This window comes from Lynx rufus, unplaced genomic scaffold (genome assembly GCF_022079265.1).
Source record: "Lynx rufus isolate CCGP_SWC_20201006 ecotype Redwood Valley unplaced genomic scaffold, mLynRuf1.p SCAF_20, whole genome shotgun sequence".
In the NCBI taxonomy this organism is placed as follows: domain Eukaryota; kingdom Metazoa; phylum Chordata; class Mammalia; order Carnivora; family Felidae; genus Lynx; species Lynx rufus.
This window is the reverse complement of record NW_025814835.1, coordinates 14,732,115-14,756,393: the sequence shown is the minus strand read 5'-3', so window position 1 is coordinate 14,756,393 and position 24,279 is coordinate 14,732,115. Positions and strand designations below refer to the sequence as shown.

The following is a 24,279-nucleotide window of genomic DNA, read 5'->3' as shown; positions in this document are numbered from 1 at the left end:
CCTTGCAAAACCAGGGCTGAGCGCTGATAAATATCTGTGGTGCAGCCGGGTGACCGGCTCCAAGCTCAGCCAGTGCTGGCTGTGGACGTGAGCAGCACCGCCCCCACGGGAGCACATTCTCGGCCGCATCTAGGGGACGCTGCGCGGTTGCTGAGCCGACTGTTCCAGGTGCTCTAAAAGCTCAGTGAGAGGGGCCGACAGCTAAAGGAAGAAACTGAAAATGGAGAAAGTCCACGATGTCCTTCCACAGACAGAACCACCATTTCACACACACAGAAACTCAAGAAAATGGAAGCTCCTTTATTGCAGATAACCTGTAAACTCAGAATTCTGCATGTCTTTTTCTCTGTAGGAGCAGAATATGCTGTATATCAATGTCCATTTTCTTGCTGAATCCTTGATAAAAGTTTAGTGTAAAAGGAGAATGGGAAGCAGGATCCAGATGTTGAATGATGGCTTGGGCAACATCATACGAGGTGGCTTTTGGGTTTGCCACAGAGTCTGAGTTTCTTTGTCGTGAGCAGGTGGGCCAGGCCATTGAGAAACACCAGAACGATGGTCATGGACATGACAATCACGTAGTGGCTGATGCTACAGAAAGAGAAAAAGAAACATGTTACAGGAAGACACAACACACATGGGAAAGAGCAGGAGAGCTCTCTAAATGTTTCTAAATGTATACATAAAATACACAGAATTACAAAAGACACCAGTGATGGTTCTTAAGTTTATCTATATATTTATTTCTAGTACTCTCTACACCCAGCTCATAACCCCGAGAGCAAGAGTCACATGCTCTTTGAACTGAGCCAGTCAGGTACCCCGATGATCTGGAAATAGGTATCAAAACGTTAAAAAACAAATTTGTCACAGAAGCAGTGATGAGCACAAATATTTTGAGGTATGTCCAATAACTGCAACGTGTTATGAAAATGTCTGATTGGTATTGGCACTGCCTGTGTCTTTGTCACCAATAGAAACTGAATTTCAAAATCCAGCTTTTAGAAACAAAGACAATTTTCCGCCTCTAATTCTTGCTCCCTCTGAATAACATCCACAGACTCCCCAAGATATCCCCAGGTTTAGTAGTTTGGCATTTTAGAGCACACCATTCTGTGCTTTGATGGAAGTTAGAAGTACTTCAACAAAACTACCAGCTACCCTCCCCCCCCCCCCCCAAAAACGTTACCCAAATTCAAATTCAGGGAAGTAAATGTTTCAGTCAAGGAATCTAAACAAAGGAAAAAGGATACATTTCTTTATGAATCTCTAAGTCAAAGCTACTATCTCCCAGATTCTGCTTTTTTAGACCTTTTATCACTTTTTAACACTTTAAATTATTTTAAATACTTTTAATATTTTAAATTTTTTAAAAAGCTTATTTATTTATTTTGAGAAAGAGGGAGAAGAGAGCACGCACGTGAGCGGGCTAAGAGCGTGGAGCCCCACTTGGGGCTCGATCCCACAAACCGTGAGATCATGACCTGAGCCAAAAGCAAGAGTTGGACCCTTAGCTGACTGAGCCGCCCAGGTGCTCCTAAATTACTTTAAAACAAATACGTATTAAATATGACTTGGTTTCTTAACAAGGTAAGTTTCATGACACCAGTAGATAGGTGACTATCCTTAAATTTAATGGAAGTCTATTTATAAGAGGTATTTTATAGATCACTTATCTCCTTCGAGTGGCCTGAAATCACAAACTTTGGGCCCATTTAAGCTAACATTATTGGCAGGAAACAGTCGTGAAGCTCATCACCTTCATGCAATTGAGCCATAAGGCATTCAGCTTGTGATATTTTCCATCAATCAGGTCTTGGTATCATCTCAGCACACCAGAGTTAAAGCAGCATTCAATTTCAACTGTAAGTGAGTTTGGCTGTTCCCACTCTCTCGCCTTGACTATTCTGACATCATTTAAATCAGCAATTCTCAAGGTGTACATGTGTGATTGGTAGAGGGACGGGGTGTCTGTGTGGAGGGGCATATAGAATCACCAGGAAGGCCTATTCAGCCTATACAAGGGGTGATAGATAAAAGGTTGATTGTACTTTTCAATCAGGGTAAGGGGCAACGGAAGCAGGTCAAATCTGTCGGATGTACTGGAGAAGACAAGTTTGAGAATCACTGATTTTTAATAAAGCTTAGTATTCATTATAAGAGTAAAGATATTTTATCACACTTATTAGTGATATTTCGGAGGATATTAAAATAGTATTGAACACAATGAGAAGTTATCATTATATCTAAAGAGAAATGACACTTGAGTTGCCATCTGTATTTTTGTTCAATTTTTTAATGTTTTTATTTATTTTTGAGAGAGAGAGACACACACACACACAGAGTTCAAGCTGGGGAGGGGCAGAGAGAGAGGCGGAGACACAGAATCAGAAGCAGGCTCCAGGCTCTGAGCTGTCAGCACAGAGCCCGATGTGGGGCTTGAACTCACGAACCGTGAGTTCATGACCTTAGCAGAAGTTGGGCGTTTAACCGACTGAGCCACCCAGGCGCCCGTCATCATCTGTATTTTAATAAAGTATAACAACAGTGCATGCAGGAAACAACTCCAAATGAACACCACTATCAAATCAAACCAATCAAACCGATGATCCTGCCTCTATTCACTTCACACCAAACACATTTAGAACATAAATTTAAATATGTTTTTATAGTTATGAAAATGACCTCAAAGGACTTTTTCTCTAGTTTTAAGAAATGCACTTCTTTCAGTACACCACATAAAAGGCAGTACTCTGTTCAGTTTCTGACCTGCTATGAATGAAGATACAGTATAAAAGATCAAAAGAAGAAAATACTACATTGTAGCTCTGTCAGCCCAGCTCAGTTTTATGGCCTGGGCAGAATATTTTTCACATGGCTGTTAAAAGAACACCTGATGCCACAAGGTCCTCCAGAGAACGACAGGCTCAGCTGACTACACTGGCTGGAGTAGATTCCTGTAAGATTCTCAATTTAACTCTGATAAAATCTGCTCAGAAGATGCATTTTGAAACATATTGGCCTATACGCATAAACGCAAATACCGTCTCAGGCCCTAATAATACAACCTTTACTTTTTTTTAAGTTTATTTGAGAGACAGACAGACAGAGAATCGCAAGCAGGTTCCACACTGTAGGTACGGAGCCTAATATGGGGCTCGAACTCATGAACTGCGAGATCACAACCTGAGCCGACATCAAGAGTCAGGCACTTAAACTGAGTGAGCCACTCAGGCATCCCAACACAATCTTTATTTATTTTTATTTGTTTTTAAAAGCTTTAAAAAATTTTATTTATTTTGAGAGTGAGGGAGAGAGAGAGACAGAGAAGGAGAGAGAGAACCCCAAGCAGGCTCCACACCATAGGTGCGGAACCTGATGCAAGACTCAAACTCACGAACTAAGAGATCATGACTTGAGCCGAAATCCAGAGTCAGACACTTAACCAACTGAGACACCCAGGCGCCCCTACAATCTTTATTTTTAAAGAAACTATTACTTATTTGTTAACCTGAAACTAATTGCCGAGGAATCTCGCAAACCTATTTTGAAAACCCACTGCAATCGCCACACTGACACTATGACCATCGTAGCCACACGCAGGCCACATTCACAGGGCTGGTGAGCTCCCAGTCCCCTCGAGAATCCTGGGACACAGTCTCACCTTTTCTGTGTTCATAAAGCAATCACTTAGTAAGGACAAAAGGATAACATTCCATCCCTGTGTATAACAGGCATATTAGAGCTGGAGTTATTAACTGTATTACTAATAAAAAGGAGTTTAGAAGTAAAATTAGTCACAAAGGAAAACTACCGCAGGAACATAATTCAAATAACTCGGGCCTGGTAAGGAAACGCTGCCAATAAGTTTAGTAACATCTGCAACGTGATAAGAAACAACTCAGCTTTTCATATATACGTTCACACAGGAATAATGAGAAACCCAAAACTTAAAAAGCAACTTTCTCACAAACAGAATGCAGGAAAAAGTACAACAATGAGCTTTTGATATGTGAACCTGATTGTATGGTGCTTTAGCTCGGTCTCTTGAAGCCTCTTTTCCAGCCATTATCCAAGCCTCTTCCTCGCAATAAATTAGATGCCGGGGCGCCTGGGTGGCTCAGTCGGTTAGGCGTCTGACTTCAGCTCAGCTCCTGATCTCACGGCTTGTGGGTTCGAGCCCCACGTCAGGCTCTGTGCTGACAGCTCAGAGCCTGGAGCCTGCTTTGGATTCTGTGTCTCCCTCGCTCTCTGCCCCTCCCCACTCTCTCTCTCTCTCAAAAATAAATAAACATTAAAAAAAATTAAAAAAGAAATTGGATGCCGACAAAGATGCATGAAGCAACTCCTGCCCACCAGAGCCTGAACCACACGGCTCGCCGAGGCAGAGCGTGCTGTTACCGCTACACAGGACACCAAGAGAAGATGACAGAATTCTAACTTGTCAACAGGCAAAGCGGCAAAACAAAATCGTCCCGCTACAGCCCCAGTCCGGGTGATTCCATTAGAAAGCCTAATTTCTCTAACTCAGATTTCAGTTTGTTTCTCCATCCCAACCCCTGCCACCCCCCACGCCCCTCTGCAACCATCTTCCTTCCTTACGAGGGCATGTTTTGGACATTATAATATGGGACAAAGAAGACGAGCAGAGCAGAGCAAGGGGTGACCAGGGGAGTGTGTGGGGACTTATGAGGCACTGCCTTCAGTCTGATAAAGAGAACTGAGCTCTGAAGTCTCCTATTTCACCCGCCTTCGAGAAGTCTCTCAGGGCAAGCACCCCATTTCACCGAAGGGAGTTAGATCTGTGAGGGCAAAGCCCTGAGACGGAGCTGAAGTGCGGTTTAACCTAACTTAACTAACTGCCTATGCCTTTATCACCTTTCCATCCCCTCTGGATTTTAACGCTCTATCGATGAGGGTGTAATGATTATACCAGAACACCAGACATAAACCAGGACCCTTCCAGATAAACCTGTCCATGTGGTCACCATATGTGAAGGGCAGCTCCCATTACAAAAAAATACTATTAGCACAAAATATTTCTACAGCGTAGTTTTTAACCCTCTATAGCATTAACCAATTATATAATATTTTCATAAATATCATAAGTAAATTATAGCATGAAACATGGGAGTTAACATCCTTTTCTCCCAGCTAGCCCTGCAGAGTGGGTGGGGGTCATCAAAGCATTCCTGACCTGTGGGTGCTAATGCACCATTCTGTTTCCCTTGGTGTGAATGATGCTCAATGCTTGTCTTATGCGTCTATAGTCTCTCTTTCTGCAATTATCTTGTGCTCTGATGAATACTTTATTCCCATGATGGTTGTGTAAAGGAATGCGGGAAATAGGCCTGGAGGTACCATGCAAGTGCCAGGGAGAACGTCATGCTAGATGTTAAGTACAAGTTTTGCAATGGCTCAAAGACTCTGAAAAAAGATCACGCAAGCACAGGTAACAAAAATAGACAAATTGGACTGCGTAAAAATGGAAAACTTTTGTGCCTCAAAGGGCAGACTCAACTACTTTTGGCTCCTTCCCTCCTCATCGATACTTCTTCCTTCTTTAAATCCTAAATGTACAGTGCTCAAAACTCTGCAGTGAATGGTTCCTTTGCAACAATCACAAACAGGATCAGACACAAAGCCACTTTTAAAAAAGGGCTCAGCAGAGGTACAAAACAAAGGCTTTGGGAAATTCACCGCAAGCAGAGGCAGCGACAGGCAGTGGGGATACTACAGACCACGGCGGCTCGTCAAGTGCCGTCCTGCGGACCTGTGCAGCCTTCTCTACAAGTCACAGAAGCAAGTCACAGTCTCCGTAGGGCCACAGTGTCCTCATCTCTAAAATGAAGACAGTAAATACAGCTCCTGTGGAAAATATCTACTTGACAGTGTTGTGGTAAAGATCACATGAAATATCGTGTTAGTAGACACCGTAAACACTGCAGCGCAGCACAAATGTAGGTTATTTGTGGCCGAGGTATGACTGGGGCAATCCTCTGACTGACATCCTGGACCTCCTACTTAAGTTCCAGCTTCTGTCCTATTTTGCCTTTTACCCACGTAAACCGATTCCCTGGTCTCCGAACTGCCTTCCTCATGTCTTTCAGGACCCCGATCTTAAATAACCAACTACTGGGCGTGCGGTCACTGTGTTGCAGTCCACGGCCATGCTCTGACCTTGTGGGTAAGTCTCGGCCTCTACTCTACTCTGTAAACAAGCTTACTCCATTTGGACCCCAATGCGGGCTCCAGAACCCCAGCTTTGACAACGGGTAATTAGCATTGATGTATCTAGGGACATTCATCCCTTCCGGCTATGATATTCCTCATGCTCATGAGTTAAATGAAATGACAATAAAATCTTAGAGAGAAGTGAGGGTATTCCATGTGGTTTCTGCTCCATGTTTCTCCTTTTCTTTCTTTTCTTTTAATTTTCTTGATGTTTATTTTTGAGAGAGAGAGAGACAAAGTGCAAGTCAGGGCGGGCAGAGGGACAGTGAGACATAGAATCCAAAGCAGGCTCCAGGCTCCAAGCTGTCAGCACAGAGCCTGACGCAGGGCCTGGACCCCCGAACCGTGAGATCATGACCTGAGCCCAAGTCGGACGCTTATCCGATTGAGCCACCCAGGAGCCCCTCTCCTTTCCTTTCTAACTGAGCTAGAAAGAGCTCTACACTTGTGACTCTATTTCCTGATCTCCCATCTCATTTATCCATTTTCCTTTCATTTTTATCAGTTATACATGCAGTGCTAAAAACACAAAATAGTGCAGAAAGATTTATAATGAAAACCAACAGCCCTCCTTCCTCCTTACCCGCTTCTCAGGGTGGCTGCTTTAGTCACTTCCCTTTTTAGGTCTTCTGGTGCTTTACCTCCTGAACATGAATGTCTTTATGGTGCTGTTAACTGATACATCGATTTAAAACATTATATATTCAGTCCCTGCTAGGAAAGAGGAGAACTGAGCCTGCTTATACTATAACCCACTCGCTTCAATTTTAGATCTGTTTGCTATTAGCCAGTTTTTCTTCTATTTTTCCTTCTGAGTCAATTTTGACGTATAATTTATATGTAGGAAAATGGAACTAATTTTTAAGTGTCCAGTTAGATGAGTATTGACAAATGGTGCACCCAGGTGACCATCACCACTGTTAAGGTGCAGAACATTTCCATTACCCCAAAAGTGCCCGCATTCTCTTCTACAGTCAGGCTCACCCTAACTCTCGGTGCTAGAGATCGGTGATGGTGATAATCACATTCCTACACAGTAGGAATGAAGCTAATGCTGCTGGACTGCACACTTAAAAAACATCAAGATGGTAAATTTTATTATCTATATTTTACCACAATTAAAAATAAGATGAAAAGGGGTGCCTGGGTGGCTCAGTTGGTTGAGTGTCCGACCCTTGATTTCGACTCAGGTCATATTCCCAGGATTGTAGGATCGAGCTCTGCATCGGGCTCTGCACTGAGCATGGTCTGCTTAAAATGCTCTCTTTCCCTCTGCCCCTCTCTCCCTGATCACACACACACTCTCTTTATAAAAAAAACAAAAACAAAAAACCCCAGAAGTCTCACACAAAAATACTATATTTAACAAGAATATGTTCCAAACAAAATTCTGGCCTATGTCTAAGATGAAAACAAATTAATCAAACTTTAGAGAGTAAAGGGAAGTATGTCAAACACAAGAAGCAGTGTAAAGGATAAAGACTAGAATAACATCAATACTAATAGTTGCCTTTACTGAAGCTTATTAGATGCTGGACACTGTGCTAAATACTCTACATGGAGTAATTCATTCGGACGACTACACAAGACAGGGGAGAGGTGAGAGGGATTAGATCTCTTGCAGATGGTCTCTCAGCTAAAATGTGGCAGAAGCTGTTCAACCCTAGCTGCCCTGGTCTAAAGCTCATGCTCTGACCAGTTATCTTGCCTGGACACTTTGGGATCAGAGGAGGAGACACCAAAACTTTCCCTAAGCATTCAAGCTTAAGAGCAGTTAAACAAAATGGCCTAGGGAGGACCTTTACATGCCTGGCACACATTGAATGAAAGAGATTCAAATCAGATGAGGCAGGGAGGCAAACACGTCTATGAATAACGAGGCAGTACCGGGAGTGAGCTGCCTAAGAGGTAGGAAGAAAGGAGAGAAGATCTAACAGTCTCACCCAGGCCTACACACAATTCCCAGCAATGCAAGTGCTGAGTGAATGTCGACTGAATGAAACAGAATCAGTCTAGGGGTGCTTGGGTAGCTCAGTCAGTTAAGCATCTGACTCTTGATCTCAGCTCAGGTCATGGTCTCACAGTTCATGGGTTTAAGCCCCATGTCAGGCTCTGTGCTGACAGTGTGGAGCCTGCTTGGGATTCTCTCTCTCCTCCCTTCTCTGTCCCTCCCCCACTTGTGCTCCCACTCTCTTTCTTTCAAAGAGAAGAAATGTAACAGATTAGAGCAATCAGTCACAGTCAAATCACAACAAAGAAAAAATAGACTTTTGGTTCAGATTATACTTTAAATAACACTGGTGTATGTTTCCCACATTAAATGTTCTCATATTAAAGATTCTAAGGGGCAGATAATGATTACATGCAATTGAAACTGCCACATAAACTTCATACTGCAACTGAGTAGCATCATTTCTCTAAAGAGATTGACAGATATGGAGAACACGCAGATTCTGGAAGTGACCTTCTCTGAAAATCCCGGTTGGATTCAAGCAGTGTCTCTTGCACCTTCCCTGCTCTCCAGGGTTCCCATCGATCCCTACACTGTCCCAAGAAAATGCTTGCTAACGTGCTAATGCCGAGAATTGGAGAGATGGGTCTCACTTCCAGAGGTTTAAAATAATTGCTACTTGCTATGCTTACCTCAAAACTCAAACTGGCACCTTCTACTAAGGTATCAAGTTACTTTTTTTTTTTTTTTTTACCGTACTGTTAAGAATTTCTATGTGAATATATACTGCACCTTGTTCCAATATCAAGCCAGCTGCCATAATCCTTGACCAAGAAGAAAAAATGCTGTAAAGTAAAACAAAATAGGGCTCCATCAAAAACAAAGGTATTTGGATTCAGCTGAAAAACAATGTTTTAGGATTATGGGTTTCAGATTTCTGACCTCTTATAACCAATATCTAACTAGAAGCTAGAAGAATATGCCCTTTCCAGGAATTTTTCCTTGGACTAAAGCTAGGTATAGCATTACCATTCCAATGAACACAAAAGTGACATTTATGAATAACTAGAAATAAAGATAACTAACTTAATTCTTTTTTCAGTAAGCTCTATGCCCAATGTGGGGCTTGAACTCATGACCCCAAGATCAAGAGTCACAGGCTGTACCAACTAAGCCAGCCAGGTGCCCTAAAGATAACCAATTTTAATAAAAGACACTATGTAATACCAAAGACCTATGTGGAAAAAAGCCATAACATCCATTTATCAACAAATATTTACTGGCAGTGTACTATGTGCTAATCACTGTGTTAGGTCCTACAAATAAACTCTCTTGCAGGAGTTGTATAATCTAGTGAATAATTCAATAAAATTATTAGGGGTGTGTGTGTGTGTGTGTGTGTGTGAGAAGAGTGTTATCACTGGAAAACACAGGCAATTATGGGAGCATAGAAGAAGGGGTACATACCCCAGATGGAGTAGAAGGGAAGGCTGTCCCAATGAAAAGTCTACAAATCTAAGTAAAAAGTAATAGTCAGTTGAAAGAGGAGTCTGAGGACATCAGAGAAGTGTGTTCCTGCGAGAGGGAATAACCTATATAAATGCCAAGAGTCCAGGCATAGCGTGGCAAGGCCAATGTGAGGCTGGTGTGGAGAAAACACGGTGCGAGGTGATGTGGGTCAAGTAAGCAGAAGTTAGGCCACAAACGGCTTTGTAAGCTAAATTAAGCAATATGACTCTTTATAAAATTAATCAGAATTTAAATTCCCTTCTGTTAACATGTCTTGTTTATTGGCCCCTTTTGAGCAAAATTGAAAGCTGATTTGTCCTGACATTATTATGTGTAATCAATTTCATAAATATACTGGATATCCAGTTCAATAGAACACAAAAATGCTCTCATCTAAATCAAGTAACTAGGAATCTGATTTGGGAAGTTATGCTACTTGGTGTCTCTAATCAGTTCTAGCATAGGATGTTGTATAGTGAAGAATTAGTTTTGCCCAAAGAGAGGTCTGGCCTTTGCCTTCAGTTACTTGGGGTGACATCTAGGCCCATGGGATGTCATGCCTGATGGGTGTATTTGCCTGGAGCCTTAGCCACTGGACAATCTTGTATTGGGGGCTTTGGGCCATGTGGTATCAGTTCCACCTCTAGAAGGGCTGGACGTTAAAGGTCAGCCAGGGGAACAAAATGTGATTGATCCCCATTAAAAAGTTGACACGGGGGCTCTGGTGAGCCTGGTTGGCAGGACTCTCTGTGTACGTCACACATGGATGCTGTCATGACTCCATAAGGACAAGAGGACCAGAGGTCCCCTCCTAGACTCTGCCTTCTGAGTTTTTTTCCCTTGGCTAACTTCAGTCTGTATCCTTTCCTATAATAAACCATAACTGTGAATATAACAATTTTCAGTGAGTTTCGTCCTTCTAGTGAATTATCAAACCTGAGAGCAGTTTTGAGAACCCCCTGAACTTGCAGGTGTAAAGTATGTTCTTTTTGTGAATATACTCCATACGAGAGGCTCGCCTACCTGCTCTTTACTCGGAACTCACTTATTAGAGCCATCAACTTGGTAACATCTTCCAACTTAAAAAGCTCTATTTCCTCTTTCCTTCCTTCCTTTCCTCCCTTCTCTCAATCTGAGAGAAGGGTTAAAATAATCAACATTTCAAGCAGGGAAATGATGTATTACCTATATCTAAAGTTAGCTTTTCCTGTTAACTTCCTATGGAAGGTTCATTTCAGACATAATGCACCATGGAAGACTAGGTATAAAATGACAGATTGAAATAAATCAAATAGGAAGACTTCTGATACCTTCAGAAGAACACCCTTCCTGCACAAGTCATATAAAAAGAAAGTAATTTGTATGTGTAAATTATGCCAGGACTTTTAACTTAATATCTAAGGATTTCATGTACAGAAATGCATTCAGATTTCTCTTGATTAAATTAAATCAGCACTTAACTTCTCAATCTTATTTATACTGAATATCCAATAATGACTTACCAAAGCCATAATGTCTGATATGACGAGAACCATGAGAAAAAGGCTGGAAAAAAATAAAGATAGATTACACATAATAGAACAGGCACATTTTAAAAGCACCGCAAAATAAAAATTACAACAACCAAATAACCCAATATTCTGTTAGCACTTTTTCTTCTGAGAATACTACTTTTTTGGAAAGGAGCTCTTTTCATGTTATCATTTGCAACTGACCTGCAGTGACGGGCCGGAACCCAAAAATGTTATTTAACATTTTGAATATTTATTTCAACAGTAGGAAAGGGACATGAATTATGATTTTTTAATTAAACTTTTTACCTTGAGATAATCACAGGCAATTACAAGAAATAATATGGAGGGATCTCATGTACCCCTTGCCTAGTTCCCCCCAAGGTAATATCTTACAAAACTATCGTACAGTATCGCATCCAGGATATTGACAGTGATACTGTCAAGACACAGAACATTTCCATCAATTACTAGGATCCCTCATGATGCTCTTTTAGAGCCACATCTATGCTCCCTGCACCAACCCTCTGCCTTATCCCATGAGAACCACTAACTCTTCTCCATTTCTATAATTTCGTCATTTCAAGACTGTTGTGTAAGTCGAATCATTTACGTAATACTTTGTGACCTTTTGGGAATCTATTTTTTTTCATTCAGCTTAATTCTCTTGAATTCATCTGAGGTACTGTATGTACCAATAGTTTCATCCTTTTTATTGCTGTGTAGTAATCCACTTGTGGATGTACCACAGCCTGCTTAACCATGTTAAGCACTGAAGGACATTACAAATAAAGCTGCTATAAACACCTGGGTACAGTAGATTTCTCTAGGAAAAATACTACAGAGTGCAATTGTTGGATCTCATGGCAGTTGTGTGTTTAGTTTTATAAGAAACTAAAACTCTTGGGGCGCCTGGGTGGCGCAGTCGGTTAAGCGTCCGACTTCAGCCAGGTCACGATCTCGCGGTCCGTGAGTTCGAGCCCCGCATCGGGCTCTGGGCTGATGGCTCAGAGCCTGGAGCCTGTTTCCGATTCTGTGTCTCCCTCTCTCTCTGCCCCTCCCCCGTTCATGCTCTGTCTCTCTCTGTCCCAAAAAATAAAAAAAAATAAAAAAAAAAAAAGAAAAAAAAGAAACTAAAACTCTTTTCAGAGTGGTTATACCATATATGTTCTCATTTGTAATATCTGAGAGCAATTTCTTGGCATCTTCACTAGTTTTTGGTGTCACTACTTTTTATCTTAGCTATTTTGGTTGTTGTATAACGATACCTCACTGTGGTTTTAATATGCATTCCCTTAATCATTAACAATGTTGAACATCTTTTCTTCAGTTTCTCTGCCATCTGTATATGCTCTCAGGTCTTCTGTTCATTTTGTCATTAAATTATCTGGTGTGTACTGTTGAGTTTTGAGAGTTCTTTACATATTCCAGATAGTAGTCCTTGGTCAGATACACAGTTTGTAACTATGCTCTGCCAGTATGGGCTTGTCTTTTCATTCTGTTAACAGGGTCTTCTCTTTTGCAGAGCAAAAGCTTTTAATTTTCATCAAGTCCAATTTATCAATTCTTCCTTCTATGGACCATGGTTTTGGTGTCAAGCCTAACTCTTTTCCTAGCCCAAATCTCAAAGATTTTTCTTTGATGCTTTTCCTAAAAGTCTGAATCTGTGGTCCATTTTGAGTTAATTTTTATGTAAGATGTAAGATTTTGGTCAAGGCTTAAAAAAAAATCACAGCATGCCTACTTGATTTCCTTAACAAGGTAATGAAAAATTTAATGCTCATGGGTAATACAGAATCTTAGCTTTTTTAGTTGAAGAAATGGACAAATTTCCCTCCGCATTAAGGTATCACAGCAATTAGATAATAAAAGGGAGAAAATGCAAATCCTAAAATCAACTGGTGCTTTTCTCATAAGTCCAAATAGAAAACAACAATGGAAAGTGTTCATAGAATTTTAAATTTCTATATACACTACAGAGGTGCAAGAAAGCTGCAGATTTCTCTCATCTCATTTATAAATTTAATGTTCTAAAAAAGTCTTTCCTCCCAGGCAAACTCATGTGATCAATTATTGAATTTCATTACACAATTCCATTTCAACTAGTCTAAAATCAGTGCTCCTAGTCTAAAATAATCCTTGACTTCTTTTTAAGACATAATTGTTTTTCTAACTATAGGTCTGAAATATAGAAATGTAACTCAATAGTTCACATACATAGATATGTAGCACAAGTCAGACTTATCCTAAGTGAAGTGTTGTTACCATTCAAAACAAGTCTGATGTAACAGACATACAAGAAGTGTGTTAAACTAAGAGTTTGTGGAGAGCAAAGGTCATTCAGTACAACCTTCTGTCCAAAGTATCAATTCTCAAAGTAACAATCTCGATGAAATCATGGGCTTTAATGGTTCCAGTTACAGAATCTACCCCAATTTACACAGCCCCAATTATTTCAAACTGCTTTCCTTCTTTGAATCAAAATCCGTGAAACAAAAATTCTACCCTATGGCTGTAGTTCTTCGGGAACAAGAATTAAAAAATAAAGGCAATTTAAATGCAACAGACTTGGGGCGCCTGGGTGGCTCAGTCAGTTGAACGGTCGACTCTTGATTTTAGCTCAGGTCATGATCCCGAGGTTGAGGGATCGAGCCCCGCGTTAGGCTCCCACTCAGAGTATGGAGCCTGCTTATGATTCTCGTTCTCTTCCTCTGCCCCTCTCCCCCACTTGCACTCTCTCTCTCTAAAGTGAAAAAAATGTAAAAAAAAAAAAATGCAACAGACTTTTAAATATATTTTTTGAAGTTTTGTTTGATATTTTTAAATGTTTTTCTAAAACCATGTTTTACTGTGGGACACAGATGATGTTCTGCAACCCTTTTAAAGTAAAACACACCTGATGGTAAGAAGACTTACTATCTTCTTAGCCTCGGTTTCCCTATCTATAGAATGGGCAGGGTAACCGCTACTTCATAGTACTGTTGGGAAAATTAAGTCAAGTAATACATGTCAAGTATCTAATACAGTGCCTGCCTGCCTACTACTACTGATTTCTTTCTTACTCCTTGTAACAAAACTTTAGATACAATTAAGGACACGGTGAAAGATATGATCTCTGCCCTTACAGAGTTCATAGGGTGTGCATTAGTTTGCTGAAGCTGTCATAACAAAGTACCACAGACGGGCGGCTTCAACACCAGCAATGTGTTCTCTTCTAGTTCTGGAGGCTAAGTTTGAGATCAAGGTGTCAACATGGTTGCCCTCCTTCTGAGGCCTCTTTCCTTGGCCTGGGGATGGCCATGTTCTCCCTCTGTGTTCACATAGTCTCTCCTCTGTTTGTGTCTGTGTCCTGATCTCTTCTTCTTATAAGGACACCGGTTGTATTGGATTAGGGCCCACTCAGATGACCTCATTTTACCTTAATTATTTCTTTAAAGGTCCTACTTCAAATATAGTCCCATTCAACGTATGTATCTGGTGGGCTGGGGGCGGTGGTGGCGTACAACTGAGCCCACAACAGGGTGTGAGACAGAAAAATAAGAAACAGTTCATCACCATATGAGTTACCTAACTTACCTAGGAATTTGAGGGGAGGGCAGCTGACTAAGAAAAGTACATCGGACAGTATGATGTTTGATCTAAGACTTAATTAACAACAAGGAAAAAGCTTTTCCAGAGCAAATTTTGAAATATTCTGTGGAGACTGAGGAACAGAGAAGTTGCCCAAGTCACACAGCTAGTGAGAGGGCCGACTTTCAACACAGCGCGTCTGACCTCAGGGCCTCTGCTCCCCAGCCATGATGCACAATGTCTCCCCAAGGCACTATCTCCTCTCAGAAAACTTCAGCACGCTTACCATTTTCCCGTGAATGTGTCCTTTGTTTACCTTGCTTTATTCATGTAGTGTTCAGACAAGAAGGCATAAAAGTAACAGAGTGTTCAATACCTATGGTGATCAAATCACTGTGACAGGAGGATGGGATTATTATTTTCCTAGTCCTGGATATAACATTTCCATTAAAAGCAGATGAGTTTGGGTGTTTTATCTCTAAGATGTTTTCCCACTACTCAGCACCTAGATCCTATGAGTCTGTCCCATGAATACCCCCTGATTCAGGAAATAAATACATGCTACTGGGTTTTTATACAAATGATAATGAATGTTCCCTCTTACCACCTCCACCGACACACTATGATCGCTCATCTCTAATGGTCTCTTAACTGATCTCCCTGCTGTGACTCTTGTCCTCAAGTTATTATCCATACAACAGACAAAGGAGCCTTTGAGCCCTTCCAGTGGCTTCTTGCCACAACTAGGAAAATTTTGGAAGTCCAAACTTTGGCCTAAATGGCCTCATATGATCTGGTCCCTGCCTACCTCTCCAGCTTTACTTCCTCCAGTTCTCCTGCTAGCACCCTCCACTTAGCCTGGCCCTGGTGCTGTCCTTCCAATACATGGTCTCACCTCAGGCCCTTTGCGTGCTCCACACCCTCTCTACCTGAAAGTGCTCTTTCTTCATACGGTTTCACGGTTCATTCTGTGTTTATTCCTGTCTCTGCTTAAATGTCTCTCCAATCTATTTTTCTTCCTGACATTTAACACAACCTGACATTTTATGGCAAACGTTTTATTTATTATTTGTTTCACCGAGTAGATGGTAAGCCCTATTCACCAGTGTATTACCAGCAGCTAGAACAGTGGCTGGAACGTAATGGAAATTGAAAACATCACGTGCTAAATGAATGGTAGGAGCAATCGGCGTAAAATAAAATTGAAAATGGCTACTACTACACGTTGTGACATCTCTTTTAGATACAAGACTGACTTAACTTCTTCCTTTTGGGTCCAGAGAACACTACAAAATTTGACCCAGAAAAAATCAGATGCGGTGGAAACAACACCAGATAACACTGTAGAAAGCTAAAACCACTCAGGGTAAAATCTGTAACTGACAAAGCAATGATGGAGGAAGCAAACCTTCTTGACAAAAACCAGGTCTATAATCTGACCTAGGTACATTAGACCTGCTGGAGATAATAACCATTACAAAAAAAAAAAAAAAAAAATCACACCAGCATGAGCTAAAAATTCATAAACTTTACGATAGATAAAAATTAGATAAAGGAACCAAAATTTTAAAAATTGACCTCAAGAAAAATAATTTCAATAAATTAAAAATCAAAATGAAAACATTTGGAAGTAACTTAAAATTACCTCATATAAAATTAATTAAAAAATTAATCTGGCTTAATAGAATTTCCCCTGGAAAGTGCTCTTCCAATAAAAGTGATTCCATATTGGTGTAATTCTGATTCAAATTTGGATTCCTAAATACGGGAGCATACATCCTGAAGATCAAAACATCTAACAGAACAAAACAGAATATTCAAAGTGATAGTTTCAAAACATCTTACATTCATTTCAATTAGTGCAGGGCATGAGAAACTAGCTTTTTGGCTGCTGGATCACAATTTGGCCACCCCCCCCCCCCCCCCCACACACACACATTCTTTTTCAATCACTACTGTTTAGCCATGGCTCTCTTGTATAGTTGAGTATGTACTCAAATATAGAACTGAAAATTATCCCTTTTAGGTCTCATTATTTTGTTGGTTGTTGAATCCTTCTTTAATTCTAAAACTCTTCTCATTCTCCGCTGCTGTCCAGTACTCTCTTATGCTTTGATGCATGATGAAGGTGAGGAAGGTCTTCAAATTCCACGTCACCTCATGCTGTGAAATAGACTGGCCTGAAAATATCCTCATCAGCTGTGAAAGACACTTTGGGTTGTCTGTTTCCAACACTCACTCCAAGCCACAACTTCTTTCTCTCTAACCACCTTCCAGGTTAGAAGGAACACGTGCCCCTTAGAGTTCTGCTCATTCAGACATACTCTGAAATACGTTGGATGGGTCATTTGGGAAAGACACTGCTTCCCTGATGGGAGGGGAGAACCAGCTGACACATCTCTTTGCCTTTTCCCCTAATGGTCCTTCTTCCTACCTGGATGGTAGATATGATGCATGGAGGTATGAGGAGAAAGGCCAAACTCTAAGAATGGAAAAGCAAAAAGGCAGGGTTGCTGATGATATCACACCAGCTCTGGACTGCCAACCTCTGCACCCCATGTTATGTGAGACACATAATTCCCTATTTCAGCTACGATTGCTTAGATTTTCATTGTTTAAAACCAAAAACATCTTTTTTTGTTGTTTTCAAAAGCATCCTTAATGGATCAACCATTAAGTAATCTTCATGCCTGGATACTTCCTTTTAATGACCTCTACCCAAACTACACAAGTCTTCCGAGATGAAGCCAGTTATCAAGGCTGAGAAAATAGAGAAGTTAATTTTTTTTTTAATTTTTTTATGTTTTATTTTTGAGAGGGGGGAGGGGCAGAGAGAGAGAGAGAGAAAGAGAGAGAGAGAGAGACAGAATGCGAAGCAGGCTCCAGGCTCCGAGCTGTCAGCACAGAGCCAACGCGGGGCTCGAACTGATGAACACCGAGATCATGAAGTGAGTCCAAGTCGGAGGCCCAACTGACTGAGCCACCTAGGTGCCCCAATAAATTAATTTTAAAGTCATGAAAAATAAAATAATATGAACACAGCTTTTCTACTTCACCTTTGTTTAATACTAACTTAAGCAATGAGTTAAAAGAAAAGCAGTTAGAATCATCTCACGGGTTTGTTATACTGAACCCATCCCTGGCATTATGGATCTAACAAGCCAGTCATTAGTATAAATTCTGCCTCCACCTTAACCCCTAGGCTTTCAAAAATTGTGTTGTAAGAAGATGCTTAGCAACATCAACACTGAGATTGAAAATGAGGATAAAAAGGAGAGATGCTATCAGTGATATTTAGCAAGTGGCTACTTTGGCAAGTGGCAGGCAGGGAGCGATGGACTTGGGCTTGTGTGGTGAATCAGATAAAGAAGACAAGGTGAGGAGCTGGTTCTCACCGGGCAGAAAAGGAATTGCCGGGCTCAGCCTGTGGCATATTAAATCTGAGGGGTCACTGTGACATTGAGGGGGAAATGCAAGTGACTTGTAAAGCTTTAGAATTCAACAGAGAAGACATTTCTGAAGTCTTGACTTTGTCTCCTTGGCCTCTGTTCTCTACCTTGACAGTTAGTCTTTTGTTGTGCCGGTCTCAGGACAGAGTTACTACACACGTACACACCCTCCACTTCTCATTCCACACGACACCAGCTCTTCCTCGTTCCACATTAAAATCCCTGCCAACAAACATGTATCCGCTCACAGACATGCAAGAAGTGCATGTCATTTGCCAGGATTTTTTTATTGCATCTAACTATTTTTATGTGATATTGACAAGGTATGTTTTCAATGGTAAATTCATGTAAATATGCTGTAAAAATACTAAATTAAACCGGAAAGAAATTGCTACTATTTTTAAACGGTGGAAGAAAATCTTGTGAAATTATTACTATTACAGCAGATGCATAAGAATATGCTAAACTCAGTTCTAGCTTAAACTCATCAAAAAGAGTATGCAAATTTATGCTAATATTAGTTATTTCTTTCAGCATTGAATATGCCAGTTTGATTCAAGAATAACTGCTAAGAAGCTTCATATTTATCTCAAGTGTCTTTCAAAGAGCCTGATCAGTCCCATGCTGATGAGGCAATTTTATTGGTTAAAAAAAGCAAATAGTTGAGTTGACAGCTTCTCTTCCAGAGTCTTGATTGCGTAAGACTGACTGCTCAGAAATTTCTCAAAACTTAGAAGGAATAATTCCCATTCCACTTGTCAAATGTGTAGAAAACAAGACTAAGAAACTATGCAAATTATTGACATGCAGAACAGTTCATTTAAAGCCATGTAAAATGAAATAATGTTACACATTTGTCTCATACATATTTAAGAAATAACCCAAAAGAAGAGAATGATATCCCTTGTGTTTTGTAAGCACAGTTATATCTATGATAAACAAGTCATTAACTATAATTTAACATTTATGTTTTACCGTTTTCTAGGGAAGCTCTTTGCTAGCTTGAATAATATTCTAATAACATTTTATTGTTGAGAAAGCATATTTGTCTGCTAGAGGCTCTAATCAACTAATTTTCTCTAATGACAGCTGAACTCTGGCTACAAGGGTACAACACTTTTTCCCCATTTTTATAATAAACAACCATTTTACAGCATCTTAGTAATCACGTTTACTCTCACTGCCTCAACATGGACAAATCCAATGCTTCTTAAATATTCACCTTACCTTTTTGATGATAACTGCGTAGTTAACTGAACTGCTTCAAAAGCACACATCACAAGAACGAAGGGGATTAAAATCTGTTTAAAAGGACAACAGACCATGCCATGGGTAGTTGAAGAACTTGAAAAACTTAAAAATAAATGCTTTTTCTGCTTATGGCAGTAATTTAACCTCTCAAACAAATTTTATCTACGTTAGTAAAGAGCAAACTCTGAAAACCATGAGATCAATGATATATAGAATAGTGATGGAATGGATTTAAAAATCAACATCAATAGCATATGTAGTATAAAAAGATAACAAATATCAACACTCATTCCAAATAAAGCCTACTACAAATTTTTGATTTCCATCATTATAGTAATTAATGACCTTGTTCAAATGATTCCAAGAGAGTATGAGAGGCACAGAATGCCCCAAATCAAATAAATTAGAGAGCCTGACAATTTGATTCACAGATCCCTGAACCCATCTGGTCACTTGATACTTTAACTCTATATACATGATTTAGCTGTTCTGCCATTGCTTTTTATTCATTTATCTTAATACAACTTTATTTCTGGTTAAACAACTTAGACTCACTGTAAAATATTTATTAAAAAATTGAGAAAGTTATAATACAATTTATACTGATTGAAAATCCATAATCCAGAGCTAACACTGTTAATATTTTGAGATACTGCTTTCCAGTAACCAATTAAGTATGTGTACACACACACACACACACACACGCGTGTGCACACTTGATACATAATAAGAAGAAAGGAGAGAGAAGCTAATGAAAAGAAATGATGTTCAAGACTGGATAAGATTGTTACAAGTGAAATAAAACACAGTTTGGGAGGACCTTCCCTTCTGGCCACATCAGTCAAAAAAGCCATCCAGTGCATTATGTCAGTACAGCTCTGAATGTGGCTGGAGAGTAAAGATCTAGTATTTTAATTTAAACTTTTTTCTTTGTTTTTTTTTTTAAAGGAAGTTCTTTTTTTTTTTTTTTTTTGAGAGAGAGAGAGAGAGAGAGAGAGCACTCAGGAGATTGGGGGAGGGGCGAGGGAGGGGAGAGAGATAGAGAGAGAGACAATCTTCAGCAGGTTCCATACTCAGCATGGAGCCTGACACGGAGCTCGATCCCACGACCCTGGGATCATTACCTGGGCCGAACTCAAGAGTCAGAAGCTCAACTGACAAAGCCCCTTCTTTACTTTTTAATTTTTTAATTATTATTATTTTTTTTTTGAGAGAGAGTTTGAGCAGGGGAGGGGCAGAGAGAGGGAAAGAGAGAATCCCAAACAGGCTCCACACTGTCAGCACAGAGCCTGATGCAGGGCTCCATCCCATGACGCTGGAATCATAACCTGAGCTGAGATCAATAGTCAGCCACTTAACCAACTGAGCCACCCAGGTGCCCCACTTTTTTCTTATTTTTAATGAAAGGCCAATACTCTTCAATAGACTAAGAAAAGAGCAACTACCATTAAAAAATGTAATTGAGGGTGCCTACGTGGCTCAGTCAGTTGAGCGTCCAACTTCCGCTCAGGTCATGATCTCACGGTTGGTGGGTTTGAGTCCCGTATCGGGCTCTGTGCTGACAGCTCGGAGCCTGGAGCCTGCTTCAGATTCTGTGTCTCCCTCTCTCTCTGCCCCTCCTCCATTCATACTCTGTCTCTCTCTCTCTCTCTCTCTCTCTCTCTCTCAAAAGTAAATAAAAATGTTTTAAAAAAATTGAAAAAAACTGTAATTGAAAGTTAAAGAAATAACATGTTTTACAATAGCTCAGTAGAAAATGGGACATGAGAAAAACATCTTTTCGATATTTCTTAGGATCACATTTGTATCAATGCAATAACAAAAAAAAAGGGATATTAATCTAATTAAGAGACACATACTTTTAACAATGGTTACTTTTGTGATCTGAACAGAAGGTAATCAGATTTTAGGCAGATATATACTAACTACGTAAAATGTGCCAGGCACTGTGGTAGAGGGAATAAGACAAGCAGAGTGACCCTGCAGAAGAAAGGAAAGAACATGAATTACATTCCACAGGAGTCTGAACCTCCAGAGCTGAGGAGTCTGTCATGATCTTGGTGCCATGTCATCCAGCTGGTGCCCACTGCATTACTGTAAATGTAAGCACTCAGTGACGTACCTGGTGAGTGAATCAATCGATTCTAGGTACATGGATTATGAGAACAGATTATAACATGTTGGCGGTCTTGTGGGGAACATAGAGAATCTTTGGGAGCACTGCAGCTTTGATCTGCACTGTACTTCCCCACAGGCTTTAATCATCTGTGCTGGGACTTCCCAGGATTTACATGGAATCTGTACTTTGTGGAAGTTAAATGGGCTTAAGCATAAGGCAAAAAGGTTAGCTATATTTTGGAGTAAAAGCTAAAGGGCCCTACCTCCCATACAGCATTGTCTGGGAAGGTATCTTCTTTCCATGCGATCTCACTCTGTCAGAATGACTTCATAATCTTAAGGTCATGCAATGTGTTACATAATCTATCTTAATGTCACAATGAATTGATAATCTTAATCAGTATCTTAATATAATAAGAAAATAAGAAAACTAACCTTCCACATCATCAGGGCTCCCATCATAAAAGGACTAAACACGGTCAGAAAGCAATAGACAGAGGCAAGATCAAAGCTAAGGAACCAACATAAAGAAAAAAGATTTTAGAATTCACATCGTAACTTTAAAAGAATGTTCTACTAAAAAGGATGTTTCAACTACCTTTCTGAAAGCTACTCCTACTAAAACACAAGCTTACATCGTATCAAGAATATTAGGAAGGCACTCAGATGAAGTAGATATGCATGTGCCAATGCACACCAATCTCCAAAATATATCCTTCGGGATAAAAAGTATGGTACAGAACAGAAATCTAACTTGTATTATTTTTTATTATAAATATGCTGTTTTCATTTAAAATTACCTGTTAACAGGGCGCCTGGGTGGCTCAGGCGGTTAAGTGTCTGACCTCGGCTCAGGTCATGATCTCGTGGTGCGTGAGTTCGAGCAAGCTCAGGGCCAGGAGCTTGCTTCGGATTCTGTCTCTCCCTCTCTGCCCCTCCCCCACTCACACTCTGTCTCTCTTTCAAAAATAAATAAACATTAAAAAAAATTTTTTTTAATTACCTGTTAACAGAAGCTATGTTCCCAGTTCCAAAAAATGCTGTCACTAAGAAGAAAACCTAAACAGAGTTAAGGAAATGCCAAAACAAGTCGGAATTCATACAAATTTCTCCTTCATTTAGAAAAGATATGCTTATTCTACCAGGAAGGTAACTTGATTTTTAACCTGTACACTTGGTCATAAATTGTCATAAGCGAATGTTCCATTACATGTCCTCGCAAATGAATTTTGAAGGAACCAGGCTGAAGAGGCAATGTGCTAAAAACACGAGGCATGTGAGGTTATCCTCACTTGTCACTAGCACCTTTGGGAGGGCATTTTCCAATTCTCTAACAGAAGCAAGTTGGAGTGTTGTATCTGTAGTTGGCCACTGATGGTTTTTTCAAAAGGAGAACATGGACCCAGTGCATGTGACAGGCATCTTTAGGTGAAATCCTGTTTTATTCATATACTCTCACCGTGTGCCCACCACATGTGAAACGTGCCAGGTTCTTTGGAAGGCTCGGAAGGAGATACCATGTTCTATAATAACTCAACAGAGAACGAGATGTGAGAAAATGCTAGACATCTTTTTGACACTTCTTAAATGTAACATCTGTTTTAATGCAGTAATAAAAAGTATTAATCCTATTGGTATCTAAGAACTAACTGCTAGAAAAGTACTTAAATACTGCCTGGTCCACTGAAAGGACTCCATAAATGTTAGCTACTATATTATTACAGACACATACACAAAAGTGGTAAAGAAACACTGAAGAGGATGTATGAATTATGACAACTTTCAGTGAAAAAGTGGCATTCGAGTTGGTGACTTGAGATTCAAATGTATTCATGGATCTATTCACTCAGCCAATCAAGTGACCAACCAATATTTATTGTCTAGAATGAGTCAGAAGCAGAGCTAGGCACTAAGCATATACATACGAATAAAATAGTCTCAAAGTGCTCACATGGTAACTAAGATTATGACAATATATAGAAGTACATGAGAAGCGTTTTAAGGTAAACGGTGGGGAAATAAAAGACATAGTCAAGAAATATTAACAGGTATGACAGAAGCTTAGAGTTTATTGAAGGATACAGTGAAAGAGAAAGCAAGATTAGTGGCATACTAATTAACTAATAGATTAGTGGTATATTAATAAAAAGCCTTCAACTTTACTGTGGAGACAATGACAAGCCCACAAACATTTTAGGTGAGCGATACAAATAAGAAACACCAGTGACAGTGAGATATTCAAATCAGGGAGACAAATAAATATAGCCAGGAAATACAATTGGGAAGTTATTTCAGTAGCTCATGTTAGGGGCAAGGAAGGTCCGAGCTGGTGCACTGGGAGTGGAAATGGAGAATGAGGGCAGACAGTGGGACTTCAGAACTGGACAAGGAATAGTTAAATATGACAACAAGTTTGATGGCCCGGGTGGTTGGGAGTATGGTGATGCCATTCAGTGAGATGAGGCCCGCCAGAGAGAGACTTTGGAGAAGGGTGGGCCGTTGTTAGTTTCAGACATATATTTGATGATGCCCCGCAGAATACTGGACATATGGCTCATGAGGTCAGGAGAGGTCAAGGCCAGAGAAGTAAACCTCAGAGTTGTCTGCGTGGAGGCGTCAGTCAAAGCTATAGGAGAGGGTGACATTATCCAGGCACAGGAGGAGGAGAAAGTTAAGCGTAGAGCTT

General features: G+C 40.2%; 1 protein-coding gene across 5 annotated transcripts in view; it reads right to left on the bottom strand.

The window, feature by feature from the left end:
* Positions 1-280: 280 nt before the first annotated feature.
* PIGN (phosphatidylinositol glycan anchor biosynthesis class N) overlaps positions 281-24,279 on the bottom strand; it is a 105,665-nt gene continuing 81,666 nt past the window's right edge. For 4 of the 5 annotated variants that reach the window (XM_047086386.1, XM_047086388.1, XM_047086389.1 and 1 more), the window contains 6 exons: positions 22,597-22,652; positions 22,029-22,104; positions 19,452-19,525; positions 11,197-11,239; positions 8,978-9,030; positions 281-591 (listed from right to left, as the gene is read on the bottom strand). In XM_047086386.1, coding sequence (XP_046942342.1) covers positions 468-591; positions 8,978-9,030; positions 11,197-11,239; positions 19,452-19,525; positions 22,029-22,104; positions 22,597-22,652 — 426 coding nt within the window. In that variant the 3' untranslated portion in view covers positions 281-467. Of the gene's footprint in view, positions 592-8,977; positions 9,031-11,196; positions 11,240-19,451; positions 19,526-22,028; positions 22,105-22,596; positions 22,653-24,279 lie in introns of those variants that run through there. The other variant, XR_006963309.1, reaches the window with a different exon arrangement.